The 19,468-nt window shown below is 35.7% G+C and overlaps 1 protein-coding gene across 2 annotated transcripts in view; it reads left to right on the top strand.

The window, feature by feature from the left end:
• The window catches only part of LOC138711154 (inactive dipeptidyl peptidase 10), a 491,022-nt gene that overhangs the window by 412,238 nt on the left and 59,316 nt on the right, over positions 1-19,468 (top strand). The window contains exon 14 of one of the 2 annotated variants that reach the window (XM_069842507.1): positions 18,305-18,991. The exons of the other annotated variant lie outside the window; for it this stretch is intronic. Coding sequence (XP_069698608.1) covers positions 18,305-18,415 — 111 coding nt within the window. The 3' untranslated portion in view covers positions 18,416-18,991. Of the gene's footprint in view, positions 1-18,304; positions 18,992-19,468 lie in introns of those variants that run through there. 2 annotated transcript variants of the gene reach the window in all.

The raw sequence follows: 19,468 nt of genomic DNA, 5'->3' as shown, positions 1-19,468 counted from the left end.
GCGAATCCAGAAATGCATATAGAGTGTTAGTTGGGAGACCGGAGGGAAAAAGACCTTTAGGAAGGCCGAGACGTAGATGGGAGGATAATATTAAAATGGATTTGAGGGATGTGGGGTATGATGATAGAGACTGGATTAATCATGCACAGGATAGGGACCGCTGGCGGGCTTATGTGAGGGCGGCAATGAACCTTCGGGTTCCTTAAAAGCCATTTGTAAGTAAGTACGTAAGTACAAATGCAAGATACAAGTGTTAATATAAATGAAAAATACAAATAAAAGATGAGAAATAGACAAATACATACTACGTAAATAAAAGACACAGATACAGATATAAATGAGAAATACAAAATAAAAAAGAGTGAAGAATAGACAAATATAGAATGATATCATAGCCAAAACTGTATAAAATGTTATGTTTTATTTAACGACGCTCGCAACTGCAGAGGTTATATCAGCGTCGCCGGATGTGCCGGAATTTTGTCCCGCAGGAGTTTTTTACATTCCAGTAAATCTACTGGCATGAGCCTGTCGCATTTAAGCACACTTAAATGCCATCGACCTGGCCCGGGATCGAACCCGCAACCTTGGGCATAGAAGGCCAGCGCTATACCAACTCGCCAACCAGGTCGACCCAAAAATGTAAAATGTAGCTACAGTATAATTGGAAATAGCAGAGTAATAAATGGATAGCAATACTAATTATTTGAAATCAACCATCTTCAGTATCTTAATAAGAAAATGTTTAACTTATATTTCATGTAAGAAAAGCTGAAATCTAGATCCAATGTTTTACATATTTCATTGAATTTTGAACACATTTTTAACACTGGTGAAGTCTTTTGTTTTTCATAATATAAAAATTGACGGAGTCCACACCTGTGGAGTAACGGTTAGCGCGTCTAGTCTCGAAACCAGGTGGCCCAGGTTCGATTCCCGGTCGGAGCAAGTTATCTGGTTGAGGTTTTTTCCGGGGTTTTCCCTCAACCCAATATGATCAAATGCTGGGTAACTTTCGGTGTTGGACCCCGGACTCATTTCACCGGCATTATCACCTTCATCTAATTCAGACGCTAAATAACCTAAGCTCTTGATAAAGCGTCGTAAAATAACCTACTAAAATAGTAAAAAAAACCAATTGACGGTTTCTTAAATGTGATGTTCTAGCGCTAAGCTGGATTCGTGATAATATTTCGCTGTTATCCAGTAGACCGTTGAATATTTTATACAGTAAAAGTTACTCAGCAAGTAATCTACGACTGGCAAAAGACGTTAAATTAAATTCAGCAAGTAGATTGTTGTACGAAATTTTGTTATGGAAGGCCGAATAATATTTTTTTTTTTTAATAAAGATATCTTGAGAATCGTTTTTGAATTTTTTTCAATTTGACTACTATTTAATTTACAAGTGGGAGAGCCAATTTAGCACTTATAATTAACTTACGCTGTGTTTCAACAATTAATTTTTCAGTCATTACCAGGCTTCGAGACTTCGGACCCGATAGAGCAGTTCAGTTGGAAATCCGCATAACGGCGTACTGACTACTGGGTGTTCAGTTCAAAATGTGTCATGGCTCGCTGTATGTCATCATGTGGCTAGCCGATGAGCCTAGAGAATTCAATCTTCCGACACTTCCGCAGAGGCGTATTACCTAAATGCGAGAGAAGTTGCCTAGACAGTACGGCGTTCATTCTGAAGATTACTTACCGATACGTACGGTAACGCCAGTAGTGGCAAGAATGTGAACTGTTTGGAAACACGTACTGAAGTGAGTTTTTTTTCTTACTGTCGGGATATGGGGAGAGGGTTAAGACGATTACTTACGTATTTGTTGACATTAACTTGGACGGTCAACATGGACACGGAGCATTTTGATTTGTGTTGTGGAATGTTGCCGTACGCAATCGATGATAACTAGACATCGGATTTTTAGGCACTAAAAATTGCAGTTTTAGGCGCCTAAAATAAGCTCAAAATTTGTAAAATTAGGCTCTATTTTAATGAAAATAGGCATTTTAGGCACATCAAGGTATCATACTTATTTCTTTCACTGAAATTTTTAGTTATACACTAAAATACGCACAAAAAAAGTATGTTTAAACAGTCAAAAAGAATACTATATTATATTTATAAACAGAGCTGCACAAATTTAATATATTGAAACTAATGAAATAATGATTATTGATATCAAGATTACTCATTTTAAGTTATTGAAATTCAGTTCCATGCTCAGACTTTATTATAATTATCTGCACAGTACACCACCAGAATTTTTTCTAAATTCTCCACAGTTAACCTTTGCCTTTTGTCACTGAGAATCATTTTGAAAGCAGAAAAACTTCTTTCAACCGAAACTGATGTGAGAGGCGCAAATTTTAAATTAGGTACAATAGAAACATCAATACTTACTGGAACATTTACACTTTCCCCCGATATCACTCTTGATACTTTTTCCAACAGTGAAAATCCTGCATTCTTATTTAATACGTTGTCCCACTTATTTTTAACTTTTTTCCCAGTTTCGCCCAAAGCAGAATGTATGTTCACTTGAGCTTCCTTTACTACAGTTACAGATGCGGTGCACCGACATTTTCCCTCGATCAACTCAGTACCATCAGCTGACGGTACGCTCGCTTGAGAAGAATCATCTGAGCGCTAGGTTACCGCGTATAAAACAGCGAACGAACGCACTCTGTCAATTATCGCTTCGTTTTTGTTTGTCGGACTGTTTCAAACATCCTCGTTGATTTCAAATAACAAGTTTCAATAATCATGGAAGAAAAAAAGAAAAGAGCACCGAACTTCTCACAGTTCAGAGTGGGAATTCCTTTAGAACTCGTCAGCAATTATGCATCCATATTACAGAATAAAAGTACTGACGGAAGGAAGTTCTCTAAGAGAAAAGCAGGCTACCTGGTTGGATTTAACCTCACAATTCACATGAGTTATACGTGTTTACATAATTCGACATAATTTTTAACGTAATTTATACAATGGTTATTTCATATTATTGATAATAATTTGGAAAATTTCAGTATACGGATACCTCACTGACAATTATCTTGAAATAGCCTACTAAAAAGAGCAGATTTGTATGTGTTTGTCGAATGCTCATCATCTTGCTTACGAAAAGACACATTTCAGTGCCAATAATTTATTTGGGAAAATTTCAATATTCGGATACCTCACCGACAATTATCTTGAAATAGGCTACTAAAAAGAGCAGATATGTATGTGTTTGTCGAATGCTCATCACCTTGCTTACGAAAAGACACATTTCAGCGTCAATAATTTATGTGGGAAAATTTCAGTATACGGATACCTCACTGACAATTATCTTGAAATAGGCTACTAAAAAGAGCAGATATGTATGTGTTTGTCGAATGCTCATTATCTTGCTTACGAAAAGACACATTTCAGTGCCAATAATTTATTTGGGAAAGTTTCAGTATACGGATACCTCACTGACAATTATCTTGAAATAGGCTACTAAAAAGAGCAGATATGTATGTGTTTGTCGAATGCTCATCATCTTGCTTACGAAAAGACACATTTCAGTGCCAATAATTTATTTGGGAAAATTTCAGTATACGGATACCTCACTGACAATTATCTTGAAAAAGGCTACTAAAAAGAGCAGATATGTATGTGTTTGTCGAATGCTCATCATCTTGCTTACGAAAAGACACATTTCAGTGCCAATAATTTATTTGGGAAAATTTCAGTATACGGATACCTCACTGACAATTATCTTGAAATAGGCTACTAAAAAGAGCAGATATGTATGTGTTTGTCGAATGCTCATCATCTTGCTTACGAAAAGACACATTTCAGTGCCAATAATTTATTTGGGAAAATTTCAGTATACGGATACCTCACTGACAATTATCTTGAAAAAGGCTACTAAAAAGAGCAGATATGTATGTGTTTGTCGAATGCTCATCATCTTGCTTACGAAAAGACACATTTCAGTGCCAATAATTTATTTGGGAAAATTTCAGTATACGGATACCTCACTGACAATTATCTTGAAATAGGCTAATAAAAAGAGCAGATATGTATGTGTTTGTCGAATGCTCATCATCTTGCTTACGAAAAGACACATTTCAGTGCCAATAATTTATTTGGGAAAATTTCAGTATACGGATACCTCACTGACAATTATCTTGAAATAGCCTACTAAAAAGAGCAGATTTGTATGTGTTTGTCGAATGCTCATCATCTTGCTTACGAAAAGACACATTTCAGTGCCAATAATTTATTTGGGAAAATTTCAGTATACGGATACCTCACCGACAATTATCTTGAAATAGGCTACTAAAAAGAGCAGATATGTATGTGTTTGTCGAATGCTCATCATCTTGCTTACGAAAAGACACATTTCAGTGTCAATAATTTATGTGGGAAAATTTCAGTATACGGATACCTCACTGACAATTATCTTGAAATAGGCTACTAAAAAGAGCAGATATGTATGTGTTTGTCGAATGCTCATTATCTTGCTTACGAAAAGACACATTTCAGTGCCAATAATTTATTTGGGAAAATTTCAGTATACGGATACCTCACTGACAATTATCTTGAAATAGGCTACTAAAAGGAGCAGATATGTATGTGTTTGTCGAATGCTCATCATCTTGCTTACGAAAAGACACATTTCAGTGTCAATAATTTATTTGGGAAAATTTCAGTATACGGATACCTCACTGACAATTATCTTGAAATAGGCTACTAAAAAGAGCAGATATGTATGTGTTTGTCGAATGCTCATCATCTTGCTTACGAAAAGACACATTTCAGTGCCAATAATTTATTTGGGAAAATTTCAGTATACGGATACCTCACTGACAATTATCTTGAAAAAGGCTACTAAAAAGAGCAGATATGTATGTGTTTGTCGAATGCTCATCATCTTGCTTATGAAAAGACACATTTCAGTGCCAATAATTTATTTGGGAAAATTTCAGTATACGGATACCTCACTGACAATTATCTTGAAAAAGGCTACTAAAAAGAGCAGATATGTATGTGTTTGTCGAATGCTCATCATCTTGCTTACGAAAAGACACATTTCAGTGCCAATAATTTATTTGGGAAAATTTCAGTATACGGATACCTCACTGACAATTATCTTGAAATAGGCTAATAAAAAGAGCAGATATGTATGTGTTTGTCGAATGCTCATCATCTTGCTTACGAAAAGACACATTTCAGTGCCAATAATTTATTTGGGAAAATTTCAGTATACGGATACCTCACTGACAATTATCTTGAAATAGGCTACTAAAAAGAGCAGATATGTATGTGTTTGTCGAATGCTCATCATCTTGCTTACGAAAAGACACATTTCAGTGCCAATAATTTATTTGGGAAAATTTCAGTATACGGATACCTCACTGACAATTATCTTGAAATAGGCTACTAAAAAGAGCAGATATGTATGTGTTTGTCGAATGCTCATCATCTTGCTTACGAAAAGACACATTTCAGTGCCAATAATTTATTTGGGAAAATTTCAGTATACGGATACCTCACTGACAATTATCTTGAAATAGGCTACTAAAAAGAGCAGATATGTATGTGTTTGTCGAATGCTCATCATCTTGCTTACGAAAAGACACATTTCAGTGCCAATAATTTATTTGGGAAAATTTCAGTATACGGATACCTCACTGACAATTATCTTGAAATAGGCTACTAAAAAGAGCAGATATGTATGTGTTTGTCGAATGCTCATCATCTTGCTTACGAAAAGACACATTTCAGTGTCAATAATTTATTTGGGAAAATTTCAGTATACGGATACCTCGCTAACAATTATTTTAAAATTACAAAAAAAAAAATAAATTCGTCTGTGTATGTCGAATACGCATCGTCATGCATACGAAAAGGAAGTTTTTAGTGCCAATTTATTTTGTGTGCACAAGGTTGGAATTTAGGAGTAAGAGAGAAAGGAAGGTATCCTTGTTCTGAAATTTATCCATTTATTTTGTGTTCACAAGGTTGGAATTTTGGAGTAAGAGGGAAAGGAAGGTATCCGTGTAATTTCTCTTAATTCAAGCGTAAATAGCCTAATTGTCCAAAACGTCATGTAGGTCTTAATAGTTTCAAACGGCAAATCTATAGCTAATAAGTGATAATCTCGCATTCTACAAAATGGTCATTTAGTTTTGCTATAATATTACCGGCATAGAATAACTACTTTATTATTATGTTAACAAAATTGGACAATTAGACCTAAATAATATTTTGTCCTCAAGTAAAGTCCCGATCTTCCAAAGCAGAAACATATACAGGGACATCATTTTATTTTTACTTTCATTTTCATTGTACCTGCATTTCTGAATGTACTTCACTCTTACCCCTTCACTAATGTCCTTGCTCCCGTCAGACACACAAACTTACGGCCGCTGTTGCATTCAAAGTCTTCAAGCAGTGAAGTAAACACTGCAGTGTATAGTGTGTTTCAGAAATATGGTTGCGTTTTCTATAGAAGAAAGAACCTATATTAATAATATCGTACTAAAAAATTATATTCAAGAAACGATAAATTCAATTTCAGATATTACGCTTCAAAATGTTTTTAATAATATGCGTAAAGAATTGAAGCCTGCATTGTAATGAACGGCAACCATTTTCAGCAACTTGTTTAAAAATTCAGATTAGCTTATTTTGAATTGAGGTGGCTAGAAGCAAAGGAATGCTAGTGACATTTGTAATAACATGAGTTAAGTGCATCCAGTGTAAGCTAAAGTATCTAAAATTTTAGTGGCAAAGGGTTATTTTAATCTCATCACACATTAAAATTTAAATAAAAATTTCACCGATTTTACGAAAGCTTAAATATTTAAACCCCATTTTCTCAAAAGTAACTTAAGTGCACTTACAGCCCTTTACTTATGACCCCCTCAATTTAAATGCACTCTCTATATTGCATGTTAACACCGATATTAATATGCTAAATAAAGTAGACATTAAATAACGAACATAGCCGCCTGAAAAGTTGAGTTTTTGAAAAAAAAAATGTTACTACTCCACTGTATTTTCATAAATTGCATAAAAGTGATGATCAAATTGAAAATCATAATATCGTATTTCCCTACAACATAAATGGATACACTACTTTTCTCTCCTCCTATAGCTAGTAAAATGATTTGTTTACATATTGCACTAGTAACATCAAACTCCTGTAATGGAAGGGGGCAACAGTGTTTCCGAGTATAGCCAGGTTAATGTTAAAAATGTTGGTAAAAATAAAGTGATGTCCCTGTATAAAACATTAGTCTAGTTTGAGAAAAAAGAACATTTTTATTATTCATCTACAAACTTACTCTTTCTACAATAACACCAATTCTGTTATTTCCGCAGTGATTTGCGTGTTCAAGATACTATATTCTATATTATTGATATTATTTATTAATAGTTCAAAAGTACATAAACTTAATTTTAAAACTGATACATTCACAAATAATGATAATACACAATATTTACACAATTTAATAACAAATTTTCTACATATAATTATTCAACTTATGTGGTTTAACTTACACTTACTTCTGGTTTTAGTGCAAGTTTTCACCCTATCGCATTTATTTTTTACACATTCAAAACTTGTTTACATGCTAAGATAGAAATTCTCTTTTTTTTTTTTAAATAAACAAGTGTATATAAATCGTCCTTGCTGCTATATTCATCTAATTATCTTTTACCACAGTCATATTTATATTTAAATTTCAGTTCCTCGTTTACACAATACTTAACTATTTCATGTAATAAATATCGCATAGAGGTTAGCAGATGCAGACAATATGTGAACAAACAGAATAGCTGAATCAGTACATTCTATGTGAATATGTAGGGCAGTGTCTAACCTCGTGCTTACGCTTGTCAGCAAAATCCTCGACGTAACCTTATTACAGCTGTCAGCTTACTTGTTTAAACACATTATTTGTCAAACTAATTACATGATAACATAAATTCCACTTTAATCAATTCAATCGCATGCACTCATTTACATTCATTGCTATTATGTTTCTAATACATTTATAACTTAGTACCAACCTGTCAAATTAAAGAATAATATTTACCAATTTATAACGTCTTAATCTTTTTATCATTTTTATCATCTATAATAATTTACACCGTTATTACTTAATAAATTCATAAAAGTATTATTTTCAATTTTATTTATTAAAACTTCGACACTAATAAATCTTATTTATTTTTTTTAATATGTCTACCATTATTACTTAATTAATTATTAATTTTTCTAATAGCAGGAAAGTTTATTCGTTGTTGCTGCCTATCGTGTTCAAGATACATCATTTCATCTTCAATTCCATCAAGTACGTCAAATCGTGCCACCATTTTGGTTTTCTCGACTTGACCATGTTCAATTCAAGATAATCGGCCCCACACCCGTGATCAAATTTGATCATCATCAACTCGCGTGTTTAACTTTTATCGAGATTGATACTCCGCAAATTGGCGTTGAAGATGGTCAAGTGCCGACTTAACCATGGTCAAATTTTAATCGAGAATGGTGCACACGGGCATACATCAACTATTGGGCTGTTTTACGTCGCTCTGTACGGTGTGATGGTTAAAACGGGGAAAATCCCGCATTTTGATATTCTGAATACCAGGCAAAATCCAACACAACCATGAGCATAATGAACACCTGCATGCTTACAATAAACCACTGCACACATACTTGTGCAGTTGCATTATAAGTTGAAATATTGCTTATTAGAGCTAAATAAAGTTTATTTTCTTCCTATTACTTTATGAAGCTCGTTAGTGGAACATTAAATTAATATTCATTAATTTTTTGTGCGTCCTTTATCGTATATAATCTACAAGTACCGATAAAGATATCCGGTATGCGACGTGTTTCACAGGTAATAGTAAATAATTAATTTAATCACTACGGTTACGTAAGAGTAAAGGTGTAGCAAATGCAAAATCGGTGTTATGTACAAATCTAAATTATTTCAGTATCCAATCTCTGACGCAACTAATGAATTATGAAAAACCTTCAACTCTTGGAAGGGAACATTCAAAACTCTTCATTTATTTATTTCTCTATTTATTTATCTATTTACCTATTTATTTATTTGTTTGTTTATTTATTTATTTTATCAGCGTTTCCCACATTACAGCAGTTTGCCGTCGTATCTACTGTCAAAGGAACTGTCAACACTTGAAGGTTACGTAGGACTTTCAAATTTTGCACACATACTTTTTTAACTTGGTTATTTAACGACGCTGTATCAACTACGAGGTTATTTAGCGTGGATGGAATTTGTGATAGCGAGATGATATTTGGTGAGATGAGGCCGAGGATTCGCCATAGATTACCTGACATTTGCCTTACGGTTGGGGAAAAACCTCGAAAAAAACCAACCAGGTAATCAGCCCAAGCGGGAATCGAACCAGCGCCCGAGAGTGATACATCTTATTAGTGTACGATGTTGTGCCCAGAAAACAAAAGTTGCGAAAATAATATGCAAGGCATTAAAACGATATTCCTAATATTGCTGTGAATCTAGTAGTTGAGGAGCCTTTTGAGTGTAATGTGTGGCAGGAACGAGGGAGAAACAACTGAAAGTCTGTAAACGCAAAGTTAAATAAGGGCCATCATTACGAACAAAATATGAACTGATTTCATGGAATTAAACAAACTCCTGCTTACTTACTTACTTACAAATGGCTTTTAAGGAACCCGCAGGTTCATTGCCACCCTCACATAAGCCCGCCATTGGTCCCTATCCTGAGCAAGATTAATTCAGTCTCTACCATTATATCCCATTTCCCTCAAATCCATTTTAATATTATCATCCCATCTACGTCTCGGCCTCCCCAAAGGTCTTTTCTCCTCCGGCCTCCCAACTAACACTCTATATGCATTTCGCCCATACGTGCTACATGCCCTGCCCATCTCAATCGTCTGGATTTAATGCTCCTAATTATGAATTGTAAGGTTTCGTAACAAGCTGTTTTTTTACGGTACATTAAATTGGTAAGTTACGTTTAATGGTCTCACAAATTACAACTATAATATTTTGTTTTGTCCCGTGCCGTGGCGTCGTGGTCTAAGGCATCTTGCCTAGGACTCGCGTTAAGGAATGCGCGCTGGTTCGAGTCCTAATGGGGGAAGAAATTTTCTCATGAAATTTCGGCCAGTATATGGGACCGGTGCCCACCCAGCATCGTGATGCACTTGGGGAGCTACGATAGGTAGCGAAATCCGGTTGCGAATGCCAGCTATAACGGCTGGGGGGGATCATCGTTCTAACCACACGATACATTAATTCTGGTTGGATGATCGTCCACCTCTGCTTCGGCATGTGGGTGTGAGGTCAGCAGCCAGCTGGTCGGTCTAGGCCCTTCATGGGCTGTAGCGCCACGGATTATTAATATCATGTTTTACAATAAGTATGCAAATACAATAGTAAAACCCACCGAAACAGGTTCGTCTTTCTCAGAACCTGTCCCTATCCCTTCTTTATTTCTCTTACTCTGTCCTTCCAGCCCTTCTGGTTGTCTGTACACACTACAGTCTCGCTGAACATAAACAGAAGAAAACTTTGAAATGTTCATGCAGTGATGAAAGCACAAACTCTTATTGCACCACGCACAGCAAATAAAAATTGTTGCTGCATCCTACATACTATATTTTTAATCCGTAATACGAGGGCTATTCATAAAGTAACTTCCGTTTTCATATAGCGTGCGTAACAACAGAGACAATGGCGCAGCTCTTGCGGTGGAGTGTACCTCGAAGTAATACGCGTCGAGCAGCGGTAGAGTCAAGGTCGTGTCTTTGTTCTTCTCTGAGCCACGTGCTGTCAAAATATGTGCTGCAATCGCAAGTCTCGACAGGTGTGAGGTACGTTCTGTAATAAGATTTCCTGTGGCCAAAAACTGTAAAGCTAGTGAAATCCATCGCCAACTTTGCGAAGTTTATGAGCCAGACGTAATGAGTGAAGGTGGTGTAAGACAATGGTGCCATATGTTCGAAAATGGGCGAACCAATATCCATGATGAAGAGAGAAGTGGTCGACGGAGTATCGTGAATGCAGATCTGATTCGTTTGGTTGACGAAAGGGTTAGAGCAAACCGCAGGGTCATCATGTCGGAGCTTAGTGAGGATTTTCCACAGATCAGTCGTACTCTTCTGTACAAAGTGATTACCGAAGATTTGGGCTACCGGAAACTTTCTGCCAGATGGGTGCCTAAACTCCTTTCCGAGTAACGAAAGACTCAGTTGATGGGAGCAGCACTGTCCTTTCTTGAGCGTTACGAAAGAGAAGGTGATGCTTTTCTCTATCAGATTGTGACAGGAGATGAGACTTGGGTGCGGTTTGTGAATGCAGAAACAAAGCTTCATTAAATACAATAGGGCCATAATAATAATAATAATAATAATAATAATAATAATAATAATAATAATAATAACAATAATGATTTATTTTAGCTGGCAGAGTTAAGGCCGTAAGGCTTTCTCTTCCACTCAACCAGCAAAAAGTGTATATACATATGCATGAACTTACAAAGAATTCAGCAATTTGATTTAGATGAGAGTTACATGTATACAAGAGTTATTTACGAATTAAACAACAAAATACTATGATCTATTAATTAAACACTGAAATAAACTGTGTAGCAGAATTAAACTAAAATACATAGAATGTTAATATATTTCAAATAATATTAGATAATAGAAAGAGATTATTATGAGACAATTTTGAAAATACAGCACAATCAGGATGATGTCTAAAGAAAAAAAGCAACAGTGTAGTCAGTGATAGTTAAAATCAGTATGATTGGAGTGAAATGCTAATAAGGTTATCTTTTAAGCTGTAATTAAAGGTGTTTGTTGTCTTGCAGCCCCTGATACTTTGTGATAAGGAATTCCATTGACGCGAGGTGGATATTGTAAAAGATGAGGAATAACAAGATGTTCTATGAAGAGGTATATTTAGCGTGCCACAGATAAGTGATCTGGTATTTACGTCGTGGTTAGAGTATAGATAAGAGAAACGAGACGAAAGGTAATTTGGTGTTGAGGTGTGCCGAATTCGAAAGAGTAAAGACAAAGAGTGTAAAGTTCTGCGTTCTTTAAGTCGGAGCCACGAGAGACTTGCGAAGGACGGTGATATGTGATCATATCGTCGGATGTTGCACACGTATCTGACGCACATATTCTGAGCTCGCTGTAACTTGACTGACAGTTCAGAACTTAGGTCACTTAACAAAACGTCACAATAATCGAAGTGCAGCATGACTAGGGTATGAACTAGGGTAAGTTTTAGTTGCTGGGGCAAGAAGTTTCTCAAGCGACTCAAACAGTGAATGGAGGAACAGATTTTTTTTTATCGTTTCTTTAACTTGAAAATTCCAACTTAGATTATTATCAAAAAAGAAGCCAAGATTTTTTACGACAGATGAATAAGGGATTAGCGTGTTGTTAAGAGTAACAACTGAAAGATTACTGTTATTAAGGGAGTTAACTAAACGCTTATGTCCAATAATTATGGCTTGAGTCTTACTTGGATTAAGTGCGAGTCCGAAATTGGCCGCCCAAGTGGAGGCAGTGGCTAGGTCACAATTTAACTTGTCAATCAATTCATTGATCGTATTGGGTCTGGAATGTATGTAAAGTTGTAGGTCGTCGGCATAGAGGTGATATCGGCAATACTGTAAGTTCTTTGATACGTCATAATCACTCCCCGAAAAAAAAACACACACACAAAGTGTCGTCAAACACTTTCCACGAGGATACTCATGGCAACTGTATTCTGGGACAGAAAAGGAATTTTGCTCGTAGAGTTCTTGGAGAGGAATGCCACAATTAAACGCTGAGCGTTGCTGTAACACACTAGCAAACTTGAAAAGGACCATTAAAAACAAACGTCGTGGCATGTTGAGCTATGGGGTGATTTTCCTGCATGACAACGCCCGACCACATACAGCGTGTCGTACTTAGACCAAACTGCAAGAGGTAAACTTGGAAGTATTGGATCACCTCTCTACAGCCCAGATTTGGCGGCTAGCGATTACCATATTCTTTTCATGCACATGAAAACGTGGCTTGGCTCGAAGCGCTTTGACGATGACGAAGAGTTGAAAACCAGCGTCATAGGTTGGCTTCAGTCGCAGGCGGCCGGATTCTACGATTGCGGAATTTCAAAGCTCGTCGAACGCTACGACATGTGTTTCAATATGACTGGAAACTATGTGGAAAAATAAACTAGAGTGTATACTTTCATACGTATTGTAACCCAATTCTGTAACGTCATTCACAGGTTTGTAAAAAATAAACGGAAGTTATTTTATGAATAGCCCTCGTATGTTTAATGGATCACTATTTATGCTAATAACCAGTGATTTAAACTATTTCTCATAACAACATGCGCTAGGATGGCACGAAGTTCATGAGAAGTCGTTAGATGATAAACTTGTAGAAAATCAATTATGCTATGACTCAACAATTACTACGTGTTATATTTTTCATATTACGTATGTCTCTTGTGCTTAAGGGGTAAGGTACAGCTTACAGTAGTAAAATTTTGGAAATATTCAACTTATTATTTTGTCTCCGTCTCTGTATCTTGTACAATAATGAAAGTTGATATGTGTAAAACACTGTTATTCTTCAATATGAAAAATATTTTTACTATTAAAAAAAATTATTTACTTCTTTTTCTTCACAATTAATTTCAATGTGCAGTGATGAAGCATTTCCCACATAACTCAAAAACTATCCAACATTCTGTGATGAAAATTTTTGTATTTATTTATATTTATCTACAATATGGTGCAAGATCACTTCTCTGATTTTGATAGATTGTATAATAAAAAATAAATTAATCTAAAAAAATAGTCAAGTAACAGTACTTTCTTCTAACACAAAATAAAAAAAAAAATATTATTTATTAAAGAATGTAGTTGAAAACGTATTATATGACTTTCACGTGTTAAATTTTATGTTACCTTGTTGACATGTTTCGGCCTGCTATCGGTCATCATCAGAACTGATTGTTGCTGGTCTTGGCACCTTTTGTTTTGATTCTTGTGGGGGTGTGTTTGTGTACTGTAATGTGGAATCAAAGAGTGTGTGTGTTCTGAAATTGAGTTGTGTGTTGAGAATTTCATTTGGATGTGTTTTTGTTTGTCTGTATATTTCGTATTGTTCTAGTGTGTTTAGTTTCTGGCTTTTTGGTTGGATGTGTAGAATTTTCATGTCTGTGTTGATGTCTTTGTAGGTGTGGTTAGAATTTGTGACGTGTTTTGCATATGTGGATGTGTTTTGTAATTTTGTTGCGGATGTGTTTTGTAATTTTGTTATGGCTGTGATGTGTTCTTTGTAACGTGTTTGAAATGATCTGCCTGTCTGTCCTATGTAGAAGTTGTTGAAGGTGTTACATTTGAGTTTGTATACGCCTGTGTGGTTGTATTTGTTTGTTTGTGTTTGTTTGTGTGTTGAGATGTTTTTGTAGAGTATTATTTGTTCTGTATGCGATGTTGTAATTTAATTTATGCTCGACCATGTCGAAATGTAGTAATTATACACCTGGTAGTAGCCCTTTAATACACCTCATTAAAGTACAGCTATTCATTAATGTTCAGGTGTTCAGCCAATGACAAATCACCTTTGTACCGTTATAAAACCGCAAGTATAGATTATTCTCGGATATGCAATCGAAAGACAATTAGCGAAAAGTCACGGAGGCTGGAAATCCAATACTGTCGCAGAAGGTTATGTTCTGTTACTATAATAATTAGCCTTAATTGTAAATAATATTCAAATAAATTCAATTTGTTATCTCGTTTTTCAATTCTAAATCAATTTCCAGGTTATATCAGACTAATGTTCATCTTATTCTCTATCAAGGTCAATGACATTCAGCCTCGGAAAAAAACAATACTTTCGCGTCTGCGCACATCTTACAATTCAGGTCAGTTCGCACATAACCATAACATGACCTAATTTTGAATCATTTCAAGTTAGAAATAAGGTCGAGGATAAAAAGTCGTATGAAACTTGCCTATAATGGTAATTAAGACGCTCGTATTAAAATTATGAAACGAGTGCAAGCGAGTTTCATAAACAAACATACTTGCGTCTTAATTACTACCATTATAGGCTCGTTGCATAATGTACTATTCTTGAATGAGGTTGCAATATTGTGTGTGTTTTTGTAAATTGAGTAAAAAAACAATTTTCCCCCCCCCAAATTTGACCACAGACCCCCACCTTAACTCACATTGGAAGGTATGCTATCGCATTACGAATTTCACAATTCTTGTTTCTTCAAATATGGCTCCATGCTCATTCGATTTTTTCTTCTTTTTATTAATACTACCTCCTTCCAAAATATCATACTCTTTTTCTTAACACCTTGGGTAGTAAGAATAAAGCTCAAGTACTTTCTCAAGGTTTATACTTTTGAGTATGAGCACTTCCTGTGATTATATACTCGTAACCACTAGAACATACTCATATTCATAAGAATAAAGACATTCTACCTAACGCGAATATATACTCATCTCTACAGCCTTCTTGATCGTTTAAAAGTTAGTATGTACTCGTGTTACCTATCCTCTTTGACCACATTGCACCGTGATCCTATCCGCATGCTATAGTGGTTTGTGTTTTGCTTTTTTATAAATAAATAAACAAATAAATTAATAAAATAAAATAAATTATATATATATATATATATATATATATATATATATATATATTTATTTATTATTTTAATGTACCGAAGTACATATGATATTTCCATGCAGATGTTCTGCGTCATCATACGATGGAAGAGTAATGGAACGGAGAAAAATTCTCTCCGGCGCCGGGATTTGAACCCGGGTTTTCAGCTCTACGTGCTGATGCTTTATCCACTAAGCCACACCGGATACAACTCCGACGCCGGCCGGTCAGAATCGTCTCAGATTAAGCTCCAACTCTTGGGTTCCCTCTAGTGGCCGTCCTCTGCACTACGTCATAGATGCCTATGAACGCAGGACCGAAGTCCACACATGTGCTGGGGTGCACTCTGCATGGAAATATCATATGTACTTCGGTACATTAAAATAATATATATGATATGCGTAAATCACTTCGTGATTTAAGACGGCGCTTATTCCGTCGGATCCCGGCCAACTAGTCACTCATATCGAGTGCACCTCAGCACATGTGTGGACTTCGGTCCTGCGTTCATAGACATCTATGACGTAGTGAAGAGGGCGGCCACTAGAGGGAAACCAAAAGTTGGAGCTTAATCTGAGACGATTCTGACCGGCGTCGGAGTTGTATCCGGTGTGGCTTAGTGGATAAAGCATCAGCACGTAGAGCTGAAAACCCGGGTTCAAATCCGGGCGCCGGAGAGAATTTTTCTCCGTTCCATTACTCTTTCATCGTAAAATTAATTAATTAAATAAACAAATAAATAAATAAACGTGAAATAGAGAGTGAATCAGATAAGTGACGTTAATAAACAGGAAACAAGAAAATAGTCATTACGTGATGTTGGATAGAGATTACAATCCATTTCTAGAATTCCAGTTATGCTAATTATATTTTTTATTATAGAGCGTTATATATATATTTTAAAGTTACAAGTAATTGCATTTTGCAATTCAAATTTTACAAAATAAACTGTAATTGATAATTATATTTAACAATACAATCTAACCTTATAATTTGATAGCCATTCATATTTTTATAGGTTATATTTTTTATGAATAACAAATACTTGTTCAACCTTTTTCACATTCACTTTTGTGAAGCGTTAAAGGCTTCTGAAGTTCACGCCTTTTTCTATATTTTTCCATGAGGTACTACATCGTTCATAAATTATGGCATTTTTTTTATTTAACTTTAAACTGAACACAAATCAACAAATACTCATAATTGAGCCTGCTACAAACCATACTCAGAATAACATGAGAACGAACTTATGAATATGAGAATATACTAGCTTTTATTCTTATCAAGCATGAGTATACATTCTGTACAAGATGGACGCTTGAGTATATTCTTATTCTACAGGGACATCATTTTATTTTTACTTCAATTTTTATTGTACCTGAGTTTTTGATCCCACCCCTTCTACTAATGAAGTTCAACCGTCCTCCACACAGATCCAAGACCGCATAATCAGTCATAGAAGCCTTACGGTCATAGTAACAGTACGTTCCAAAAATATGTTCGCGTTTTCCAGTGACGAAAGAGCTTTCAATATTGAATCATTTTCGCACAGGTACTGTCGTCCGTTTGCCTACGTCGTATACCGGTTTCCCCCCCCCCCAGCATTTATTCGCCAGCTAGTGGCTGGGCTGTCTTAGCTCTTTTCTGAGAACATTAATTTCTGTTAGGAATTGGACGTCTACGTAATATTATGTAACTGTTTAAAATAACTTAAATAAAAGGGCCTCGTTAAGTAATTAACTATCACGTGATTACCTCCCTTTCTACGACCCTACGACATAACTACTTGGACGGACAGTAGATAGCATATCTGAGTAATTTTATCTTTTCGGTTCGGGCAGAAGTGAAGATTGAATTTACATTACGTAAGGTACTCTTTTATATAGTAGGTACAGAATTATTTCAACATGAGTTACTAGTACGAAGAACGAAACTGGTAATTGGGATTAGGTACAATTGTCTATAGTGCGATAATATGCACATTAGAACTGAAGCCTGTATCGAAATGAACGGCCACCATTTTAAAAAAATGTGTTTAAATATCCATATTATGATTATTGTTCAATTTAACTTCATTCTCTATATTGTACGCTAATGTGCTGTAGACAGTATAATATACACTGCATAATGAATACGTCCACATGGACAGCTCAGTTCGTGAGTAAAAACACTCATTATTAATACTGTACTGATTTTGATTAAACAAAAACCTAATGAAAATGATCAAACTCAAAAGCGCAATATTTCCTACTTTACGTAAATGGATGAACTACTTTTCTTCCCTCCTATACTTAGTAAAGTGATTTGTTTGTATATTACGCCAGTATCATCGAACTCCAGTCGTAGAAGGGGATAGTAAACGGCGTTGATCCAGAGGTATAGGCAAGTTAATATTAAAAATGTTAGTAAAAATGAAATGATGTCCCTGTACTATGCTTCCACGTTATGAGTATGTAATCAAAAATGAGTAGGTACTCAAATGTTTTTATTCTTACTAACAAGAGTATATACTAAAAAAAAGTCCAGTATATATTACATACTCATGTTTATTCTTACCACGGCTTGTATATGATTGTGCATTTCAGAGTTATGCAGACGAAGGCCATCTGCTAGCGGGCGTGCTCGAACACGTGTACCGCTCCATGGAGGACTTCTTGAAGGAGTGCCTTAGCCTGGATGAAGACGAGCAGTCGTGAGGCTAAGCCTGCTCTATGTACAAATCATGGCCTACTCAGACATCGCCTTTGTGCATATCTACGAACAAGGTTGTGAGAACCGCGGCGTCCTGACACACAGATGAGCAATAAACCGATGGTTGTGAGTGATACCTACACCTCTAGTCAATTGGAAGGGGCAGAGACCCTCTAAACACTAATTTGTTTACACGAAATGACAATAATCCGGAATGTGTGTGAATCAAAACAAAGGGGCTGCGGTTGTGACGTCAATAAATCAAAAACAAAAACAAAAAAACAATCAACAGAGACTGCGACGCAATCAGGGAGTATAAAACGGGCCGTGTGCGCGCGCAGGTTGCGCACGGCCTTCTGAATCATCCTCTCAAAGAGACAATCCAAGGCCCCCCCCGCAAGAGAAGGATACTTGAACATACTCATAAAAGAAAACAAAATATTTAGTCTTAAAAGTAAAATATTACAATATTAAACTCAACCCCTCTTTGCTATTGTAAAATAGCCCACCTCTTAACCTTCCTAAGCCAAAAAATGGTCATGCATATTGAATATAACACAAGTTGTCCACAAATTACATAACTCTCATAGTCATTGGCTTGTGAAATAGTGCTGCGTCATTGAATCGATGTCAGACTTTTTATACTGTGTTAGGTGTACATAGTACCAAACTTCCCTTTGATCCCACCCCATTTTAAAACCTGATAAAAGTAAATTCCTTATAAAATCAAGAAACCTTCAACCATTTTGAAGCTATTCCTGACGTTTGCTACATATCACCTTTCTGGCATTAACTGCATTTCTTCTGAATTGTATCGGGGGCGTATTTTTTTCTCTCTGACGGGGCCTAAGTCGAGAAATTGGTGTAGAGCGCGGTGTTATACAGAGCGTAAATTATGGCCTTAAGTAAATAACTCACCCTAATTGTCGTTAGGTAGTTTTTGGACAGTTGGTATGATATTCAAAAATGCACAACAAAATACCTGGTAATTTTGCTATAAGAATAATAATAATAACGCTTTGTATTCTAGTAGCTTCTGCTTCTTGATAGAGTAGCTA

Source organism: Periplaneta americana, chromosome 12, assembly GCF_040183065.1.
Source record: "Periplaneta americana isolate PAMFEO1 chromosome 12, P.americana_PAMFEO1_priV1, whole genome shotgun sequence".
Taxonomy (NCBI): domain Eukaryota; kingdom Metazoa; phylum Arthropoda; class Insecta; order Blattodea; family Blattidae; genus Periplaneta; species Periplaneta americana.
This window is presented reverse-complemented; position numbering and strand designations above follow the sequence as displayed.